General features: G+C 64.9%; 2 protein-coding genes across 2 annotated transcripts; one reads left to right on the top strand and one right to left on the bottom strand.

Moving 5' to 3' along the window:
• Nucleotides 1-1,212: 1,212 nt before the first annotated feature.
• MRPL36 (mitochondrial ribosomal protein L36) lies at nt 1,213-1,920 on the bottom strand. The gene is made up of 2 exons (XM_055118148.1): nt 1,530-1,920; nt 1,213-1,334 (listed from the first exon to the last, which is right to left on the bottom strand). Exon 1 carries the CDS (start codon nt 1,778-1,780, stop codon nt 1,538-1,540), a length of 243 nt encoding a protein of 80 aa, XP_054974123.1. The 5' UTR covers nt 1,781-1,920; the 3' UTR covers nt 1,213-1,334; nt 1,530-1,537.
• A 48-nt stretch (nt 1,921-1,968) lies between these two features.
• NDUFS6 (NADH:ubiquinone oxidoreductase subunit S6) lies at nt 1,969-4,724 on the top strand. The gene is made up of 4 exons (XM_055118138.1): nt 1,969-2,236; nt 2,494-2,547; nt 3,469-3,591; nt 4,620-4,724. Exons 1-4 carry the CDS (start codon nt 2,111-2,113, stop codon nt 4,683-4,685), a joined length of 369 nt encoding a protein of 122 aa, XP_054974113.1. The 5' UTR covers nt 1,969-2,110; the 3' UTR covers nt 4,686-4,724.
• Nucleotides 4,725-9,280: the final 4,556 nt, after the last annotated feature.

Here is a 9,280-nt window from a genome sequence, read left to right as displayed (position 1 = left end):
CACCACCCAGCGTGTCCCCTTGACCCACCCGGCCAACCCGTGTCCACCCTGACTTCTCCACAGCGCCAGAAATGGAGTCAAAGCCTGGAGTTTGGGTCCCGCCTTCTCCGCCCACTTCAGACGCAGCAGGTTTGCATTTCTGTGCGTTCACGGCAGTTTCCTGAGAGTGAATACCTCCCACTACCCCTCACGTCCACTCAGAGGACACCGTGCTCAGTGGGTCTTGCACTACAGCGGGCACCTTCCCCGCCTGAGGGCTTAAGGCCGTCTCCAGGGCTGTCCGACTGCGCACCAGCCGGAGCACTGTCATGGGAGCCCCACGCTCCTGCTCCTCGCCCAACCGCTCGGCCATGAGCTGCACCTGCTTCTAGGACAGCGGGTTTGTCTGTTTCCCAACACTCACGTGTGGGCTGGCTTCCTGGGCGCAATTACCTCGCCACGACGGGGACGGCACAAGCCATCCCGCTACCCCAGTGTCTTTCTCTCCGACCCGGGCCCACTTCCCAGCTGGGCTGTTGTCCGTGATTTCCTAGGTTCTCAGCCTGCGGCGCGGGAGCTGCTGTTCCCTGTCCCTGGCAGTCCTTGCAGACAGCAGCTTCTGCCGTGAACACACTTGGATCTGATCGGGCTCTTCCCCTTCTTACGTCTTCCTGTAACTCAACTCCGAGCGTTTCCTCCCGTTTCAGAGACATGTTTTTAGATTTTACACGCAAGTCCATGAAAGCACATACACCTCACATGCGTGTACTTTTCTGTTTTGGGGCCACACCTGGCAGTTCTCAGGGATCACTCCTGGCAGTGCGCAGGGAACCATAGGCAGTGCTGGAGATCAAGCCAGGTGAGCCACGTGCAAGGCAAACACCCACCTGCTGCGCACAAGGGCTCCAGCCTGGTCCACTGCCCTACCCACTGCACTACTCCACCCCATGCTCTGCCTGGGGAAAGGGGGTCGGCAATCTGACTAGGGACTGAAACCCGGTTCTACACCCGCTGTCGAAACTCCGGTTCGTTCTTCACGACGTTGTTTAGAAACCACTTTACCTGGCACGTGGCCCTATTTCTGGGCGCTGCTCTGTTCCGTTGGTCCCCTGCCCACCTCTCGGTGCACCTCCCACTCTCTGGTCCCACAGGACACCCGCACCAGGGTCCCGTCTGCAGCCAAACCCTGCGGCCGACTCCTTGCCAAACCGTTCCCGAAGCCACAGCACCTGGTACAAAGAAGTCCCAGCTGGGATTTTTATTGGCATCTCCCTGCCCGGTAGATCAGCAGCCAGTCTTCCAAGGACACCAAGGGGTCTGCTCTCCTCCTCCAGGTCACCCCCGGCCTCTGCGACCTGAAACACACAGAGCGTGCACGTCCTGCTGGAGCGGCTGGGATACAGGAGCACTGGGAGGGGAGCGGGGCGCCGGCGGGCGCGGGCACGGGCTCCCCGGACCCCTGCACCTGGCCGGGGGCCCGGCTCCCCCTACCCCCCACCTGGCCGCGCGCGCGGCTCCCCCTGCCCGCCCCCCGGCTCCCCCTGCCCCACCTGCAGCGCTACAGCTGCCTCTGCTTGTGCCGGGGGTTGCTCTTGCAGTAGATGTACCAGCGGCCGCGCCGCTTCACCAGGCAGCAGTCCCGGCAGCGCTTCCTGAGCACGCCCTTGGTCTTGAAGGCCTGCGCGGGCGCGGGGCAGGGCAGCGCGGGGCAGGGCAGCGCGGGGCAGGGCAGCGCCGGGGCCTGCACGCCGGCCTGGAGCAGGGGCCGCAGGGCGGTCAGCAGTGTCCTCGCGAAGGCCATGCCGGCTCCGAACCTGCGGGGCAGCCGCGCGGAGGGGCCCGCCCGCACCCGTCGCGCCTGCGCAGTGGGGCGGTGACGCCAGGGCCCGCGCGCCGCGCCCGGAGTCAAGATGGCGGCGGTCACGTGGCCGGGCGGGCGGGAGGCCGCCCCGGGCGTCCCGGGCGTCTCGGAGCCACGGCGCCGCCCTCGCGGACCCCGCGGGCCTCCCGGACGCGGGCCCCGGGCCGCCGATGGGGCGGGGCCGGGCAGCGGCTCCCCGGAAGCCCCACCGACCGCGGCCGCCCCGCCCCGCGCTCTGCGCACGCGCACCCGGGTTAGGGGTCAGCGAAGATGGCGGCGGCCGTGACCTTCCGCGCGCTGCTGGGCCGCTGCGGGGCGGCGCTGGGGGCGCGGGGGGCGCGGTGGTTCGGGGTGCGCGCCGGCCCGGGCGGGGAGAAGGTCACGCACACGGGCCAGGTGGGTGCGCCCTAGGACCCGCCGGGACCCCGACTCGCCCCGCGACCCCCGCCCCGGACCCATCCCGGGACCCCCATCCCGGCTCCTGCACCTCATCCCGGGACCCTCCCTGGACCCCCGCCCGGGCCCCCCGCCCCAGATCCGCCCCGGGCCCCAGCTTCCCGCCCAGCCCCGGCTCCCGCCGCCCCCCGGGACCCCGGGACCCCGGGACCCCGGGCCGGACCCCTCGCAGACCCCGATCTCGGCTTCTCCCGCAGGCCTATGACGTTGGGGACTACAGGAGGATCCGCTTCGTGGGCCGGCAGAAGGAGGTGCGCGCCCGGCTTCCCGCAGCCCACCCGGGACCCCTGGCCCCGCCGCCCCGGGCCCTTCCCGCAGCCCACCCGGGACCCCCGCCCCGCTGCCCTGGGCCCTTCCCTCAGCCCACCCGGGAGCCCCGGTCCCGCCGCCCCTTCCCTTCCCGCAGCCCACCCGGGACCCCAGCCTTGCTGCTGTGGGGCGGCCAGCCAGAGTTGGGAAGGACAGTCTGGCCTTTAGGTTCCCTGGGGGTCACCCTGGGTCCAGACATGGATGCCCAGGTCTGAGCCTCACCTTGCTGTTTGGGGGGTCCTTGCTGGGGGAAATTGCCCCCCCCCATGACTGTCCCAGCGCCGTCCCCTTAGCCGCTGCCCACTGGGCCCAGGTGGGGTTTCTGCGTGAACATGTGTGCCCGAATGTACACGTGTGTGTGTGTGTGTGCCCGAGTCTGCGTATGCACACCCTGGGAGGAGGTGACAGGAGTGTATGGGCTGGGCCCATCCCAAGAGCCCAGACTGTGTGGCCATGGCATGGCACATGTGGGGCAGACTGTGGCTATGGCATGTGTGGGACTGATTGTGTGGATATGGTGCGTGTAGGACGGACTGTGGCTCTGGCACGTGTGGGACGGACTGTGGCTGTGGCACGTGTGGGACTGATTGTGTGGATATGGTGCGTGTAGGACGGACTGTGGCTCTGGCACGTGTGGGACGGACTGTGGCTGTGGCACGTGTGGGACTGATTGTGTGGATATGGTGCGTGTGGGATGGACTGTGTGGATGTGGCGTGTGTGCGATGGACTGTGGGTATGGTGCGTGTGGGACTGACTGGATGTGGTGTGTGCGGGACTGAGTGCATGGGTGGTGCGTGTCCAGGACTGTGTGGTGCCAGCCGCGCCTTCCCGGCTCCCCGCACCCTTCTCCTTCCTGTTGCAGGTGAACGAGAACTTCGCCATTGACCTCATTGCTGAGCAGCCCGTGAGCGAGGTGGGGAGCCGCGTGGTGTCCTGCGACGGCGGTGGGGGTGCCTTGGGCCACCCCCGGGTGTACATCAACCTGGTAAGGGCCCGACCTTCCTGCCAGGTTCCCAGGATGGGACCCCAGCCAGCACCATTGTCCCCGGGCTCCCGTGAAGCCACTTTGTGTGCGGTTCAGCGCTGGGAGAGAGGCGCACACACATGTGTACACATGGAACCCTGCATGGACACATGTCACATGCGTACTCAGGAACATGCAAGACACATGACAGTTAACAAATGCTAACACATGGCAGACGTGTGACAATACATACTTGCTTACCTCAAACCATGCAAGACACATGACAGCAGTTCACACACAGAAGCACATGTCAACATGCACATAGGAACAGAGAACAGGCATGTGATGGCACACACACCCAGACATGACAGCAGTTAACGCACACAGAAACACATGACAACATGCACATAGGAACAAATAGGATGGCACATACACAGGCGCAGAAACATTTACAGATGCATAACAGCACGGATATGCACACCTAGGAACAGATGTGACCACACTAGGATGTGCAGATGCATGATGGCACACAGATGCAGGCACCCATGCAGATGCATGACGGTACACAAGTGCACGCTCAGATACGCATTTGCACACAGAAAATGACGTTTGGAAACATGATAGCACATGTGTGTGTCTGCATAGTATGCACACAATTACGCTAACACACGAATCACCATGCACAGACACGTGTATACACAGACATGCACAGAGAGAAATATACACAGGCACTGAGGCACTACACACATGTTACAGACATGGCGGTGTGTAGGTGTGTGCATAACTACATGTACACACTTGTAGTCATTCACTGGAATATATGCGCGCGCACTCACCTCCCCTGCATATATGCACATACACTTGGGTACACAATCATTCACCAGGACGTGTGCACACAGACAAGTGCACTCGCACACGCGTCCTGCTGCTCTGGCAGGACTGTGCCTGCACTGCAGGGGTGTCCCCTGGGTGGGGGCAGGGCCCGCTCCCTGGGTTGCTGGGTGTGGGCCGCTTGTGACTGTCGCCCGCTTGTGTCCCTCCCCCTGCAGGACAAGGAGACCAAGACGGGCACGTGCGGCTACTGCGGCCTGCAGTTCCGGCAGCAGCGTCACTAGTGGCCGGGCGCCAGAATAAAGGGCGTCCCCAGGCCGGCACTCGTGTGCTTCTTCCCTGGCTGCGCCTGTCGCCCTGTGAGCCCAGGGCCAGGGTCGCGGGCCCCCCGGCGCCTGTCAGGAGCCCCTTGGACAGGAGTGGGCACATGAGCCACAGGGCCCCAGGCTCCGGGCAGCTGAGGCCGGGTGTGCCCTGGGCTCAGCCCAGCGTGGTCCCTGGGGCTGAGTGACCAGCCTGCCTCTGGGGGCTCCGCGGAACCTCCGGCTGTGTCGGGAGCCGGGACTGGAGGCACTCGGGGTGCAGGGGCCTGGGCGGGACTGCCCGGCTCCGGGGGGAGTGGGTGGGACTGCAGGAGAGGGAGCACAGGGCGGGGGGGGGGGCGTGCAGGAGGCCCCAGCAGGGGGGTGCCTTGGACGCACAGTCACACGTTGCCACTGCGCCTCTGTGCCGTGTGCAGACAGGAGGGCGCAGAGAGAAGCAGAACGCCCCACATCCCGCCAAGGCACAGCAGAGCCGGCGCAGTTCCAGTGTGGCCTGAGCAGGGGTGCACGTGAGCCACCCAGCCGCCAGCCTGGAACAAGCCCAGAGCCAGCAGGTGCTGCAGACGGCATGGCCCCTTGGGAGCCCAGGCGTCCTCTGGCCCAGCGTCCACTGGTGTTGCCCTAAGCAAGCGTCCACCCAGGCCAGAGGGAAAGACACTGTGTGGAGCCGACCTAGCTCGGTCCTCAGCGCGTCATAGGGTCCCACGGACCCTGGGCACTGCTGCATGGGACTCATCCGTGACCAAGCTGCCACCCCATGCAGGAAGGCGTCTGTGTGCATGGTAGGCTCCTGTGACAAGCTGATACCCAACATGCATCATGAAGTCACAAACCCTTTGAAGGGCTCAGCGGAACGCAAGTGTGTGGCCATGGGGCGTGGTGGAGACGTGGGACGGAGCTGCCGTGTGGCGTGGGCGTCTGAGTGTGTGTGTGTGTGTGTGTGTGTGTGTGTGTGTGTGTGTGTGTGTGTGTGTGTGTGTGTGTGTGTGTGTGTGTAGCAGGGCCTGGGGGCCTGGGCGGGAGGTTCTGTCCCGGTGTCCCTGCACACCTCTCACGGGCACATGTCAGGAGGGGCTGCTGCACCCCGTGTACCTGCAGCCCCGGGAGCAGCTGAGGGGGCCCTGGAGAGTGTGTCCTGCGGCAAGACGCGGGTGGTCCCAGAGGTGCCCGTGTTGGCACGTGTGGAGCCCGTAGTGGGGGGTGGAGGTTGGTTCTCATGCACAGCGTCAGCCTGCGTCTCGGTGAGCCCATGGACTCCAGCACCATTGGCGGGCCTGTTCTGTGCTGCCTTTGTGCAGGGGTGTGTGACGCGGGGCCCTTCTCCGGGGCCCTGTCATGCACACCCCCAGCCCATTGATGGCCTCCATGGGGAAGCCCTCCGACCCAAGTCCAGAACATTCTCCCTGGCCTCAGCCCTGGAAACACTGGTGGAGACTGTTTCCAGCCTGCTTCTAGAAGGATCACACTGCCCAGTGGCCTCGGAGTCCTGGGGCTGGAGCATCTGCTGAGGGGTCCTGCGGCCCTTGATGGAGCTGAGCTGGGATGTGCCCCCCCCCCCCCCGGCTCGGCGCCTCCCCTGATGTAGCCCCACGGGACCTGACACGGCTGCCCCCTGGCTGCGGGTCTGTGGGTTGCGTGTCCAGAGCATCCACCTAAGCCTGGGCCTTCTCATCTCTCTCCGCTCCGCATGGCTGCACATGAGCCCGAGCCCAGCAACACAGACAAAGCACAGAGGATCTTGGGCGGGGGGTGGGGGAGGAGGAGGCCGAGCTTAGAGGATCTTGGGCGGGGGGTGGCGGGGCAGAGGCAGAGCTTCAGAGGAGTGTGGCCTGAGGGGTGGAGCAGAGGTTCCCTGAGGAGCCGGCGCCTGCCCAGTGAGCCCGGGCTACTGGGAGCTGCATCCACGGGAGCCAGTGGGGGCGGGGGTCTGGCGGGGTAGGGACAGGACCACTATCCCTACCCCGTTTTCTGGATAGCGACCCTGCCCCATGGAACAGGTTGGGAGGAGATGACTGCTCACCACCTGAGGTCCTGCCACACGCACTGTCACCTGGGGCAGCCTCCTGCCAGCACGGCCTCCCTGTCTCTCAGACACAGGCTATCCGCAGTCTCTTCAGGCACATACTGTCCATGGTCTCAGGTACAATACAGACACTGCCTGCAGTTTCCTCTGAGCAAAGACAGCCAGTCTCCAGACATAGGTAACCACCCACAGTCTCAGAGACGCTTCAGTCTCCTCATGGGCACACTGCAGTCTCCTCACAAGCAATGACACCATCCATGGTCTTCAGATACAGGTACTGTCCACAGTCTCCTCTCAGGCACAAACACCACCTAGAGTCTCCTCAGATACAGGTACTGTCCACAGTCTCCTCCCGGGCACGCTGGCCGCAGCCTCCTTAGACACTGTCCGTAGTCTCCTCACAAGCAGTGACACCATCCAGTCTCCAGTCAGACACGTCCGCCGTCCAGGCTCTCATACAGATGATCTGTGGGAGGGAGGCCACTGGCCCCTGGTGCAGGGGCGAGGAATTCCACATGGGCCTGTGATGGTGGGGCTGTGCCTGTGGCAGGACAGCCACCAGGGGGCAGTGGCACCCAGTCCAGCTCTGGGTCAGGTCCTGGGTCTCCCTGGGGCCTGGAGGGTGCAGGGGCTGAAGCCACAGGGAGCTGACCACCTCTGGTGGGGCGCAGGGAGCAGTCCTGAGGCCGCACAAAGGGGTTCCCTGGCCTGGAGCCTCTGGTTCTCCCTCAGCTCAGAGCTGGGTGCCTGGATGCCTCCGGCAGGACCTGCCCGCAGGTCTGGTTTCCAGGCAGCCCAGTAACTGTCCAGCTTGTGGCGTCACTGGAGGGAGGGCATGGCTTCTCCCATTGGTTGGCAGATGTTGAGGCAGATTCTCTGTCCCGGGAGTCCCTGGTCAGGCGGGAGCCCACCAGTCTCACCTGGTGTCTCCCTGGACCCCGACCCTCAGACAGTGTCCCTGAGGAGCAGGACCCCACGCCGGGTAGGGGATCTCGGTGCTGGAGGATTGCTCATGGGCGAGCTTAGCTTAACGTTTACAGTGAGGACATCTTAGCCCACCACGGTGCTGTCGGCCTGGCCCTGCAGGGGGTGGAGAGAGTGATGCGGGACACATTCCCCCTGAGGACACGGCCTGGCCTCGTGAGGGGATGAGGAGAGTGGACGCGGACATGTTCCCTCAGTGTGGACACGGCCTGGCCTTGAGGGTTGAGGGGAGTGGACGTGGACACGTTCCCTCAGTGTGGACATGGCCTGGCCTCGTGAGGGGATTGAGGAGAGTGGACGCGGACATGTTCCCTCAGTGTGGACACTGGGCCTGGCCTCGTGAGGGGATGAGGAGAGGGGATGCGGGAGACGTTCCCTCAGTGTGGACACTGGGCCTGGCCTCATGAGGGTTGAGGGGATGCGGGACACGTTCCCTCAGTGTGGACACTGGGCCTGGCCTCGTGAGGGTTGAGGAGAGGGGACGTGGGACACGTTCCCTCAGTGTGGACACTGGGCCTGGCCTCGTGAGGGGATGCAGACCTGTCCCCTTAGCATGGGCACTGGCCTTGGGGATGCAGGGAGCGGTGCAGGTGGTCACTGGTGAGGGCTGGGCTGGACACAGGAACTGCCACTGAGCTCCTGACTTCTGGGGAGCATATGGCACTGGAGGTCACGGCCTGGGTCACCCAGGAGCACCCTAGTTTACTCGGTGACCCCGGAACGGGAGGGCTCAGGGGAGCCACCAGGATGACCAGGCTCCGTGGTGTGGAAGCCGCGGCCTCTCACTGGCCGGCGGTGGGTGTCTGGGTGCCCCATCTTCACGCAGACGAGGTTTCTGAGGGGGACCTGTCCCCGAGTCTGGCCCGGGCCTGAGCAGGGCACTTTGCAGGGACGCGTGCGCCGAAGGGCAGGGGACAGGGCACATCTGCCCCAGAGACCCCTCCCAGTGACCCCTGGGACAGTGGTTGTGGTGCCCAGTGTGGCCCCCAGTCCTGGGGTTCTGCTCAGCGGGAGCCCAGGGAGAGACACGGGCGGCTCTGCCCAGGGCCCAGGCTGAGCCCAGGCCCTCCGTCCTCTCCGGATTGACCTGCTGCCAGCGTGCCCACGGTCTGGAGAGGGGCCGAGTCTGTGGGGGCCGTGCAGGGTCTGTGGGGGTTCCGCTGCTCCTCCCACTCAGCTGTGGGCGCCAGGGATTGCCACCCGCCCCGATGCACCAGAGAGATGCAGGTTGCAGGGCCACGGGGCTGCTCTGGCCCCTCCACGGAGCCTGAGGCGGAGACAGAGGCCAGCGGGCTCACCAAGGTGCCGCAGCCCTCACAACCCCTGGCTCAGCCGGTGGCCTTGCTCCGCGCGGGGCATGGACTGCCGCTGTCTCCAAGAACACTGCTTCAGCGCTGGCTGCAGACAGAACTTTCTGGAAAGTCACTGTGCATGCAGCTAGTCTGACTGACATCCAGGAAATTCCTTTCAGGGCAGCAGCTCCAGGTTTGGCCACCGCAGACGGCTCCACAGATGGGGCAGTGCTCATGTCAGCCCGGTCTTTGAGGTC

This window comes from Sorex araneus, chromosome 1, assembly GCF_027595985.1.
Source record: "Sorex araneus isolate mSorAra2 chromosome 1, mSorAra2.pri, whole genome shotgun sequence".
NCBI classification, from domain to species: Eukaryota; Metazoa; Chordata; class Mammalia; order Eulipotyphla; family Soricidae; genus Sorex; species Sorex araneus.
This window is presented reverse-complemented; position numbering and strand designations above follow the sequence as displayed.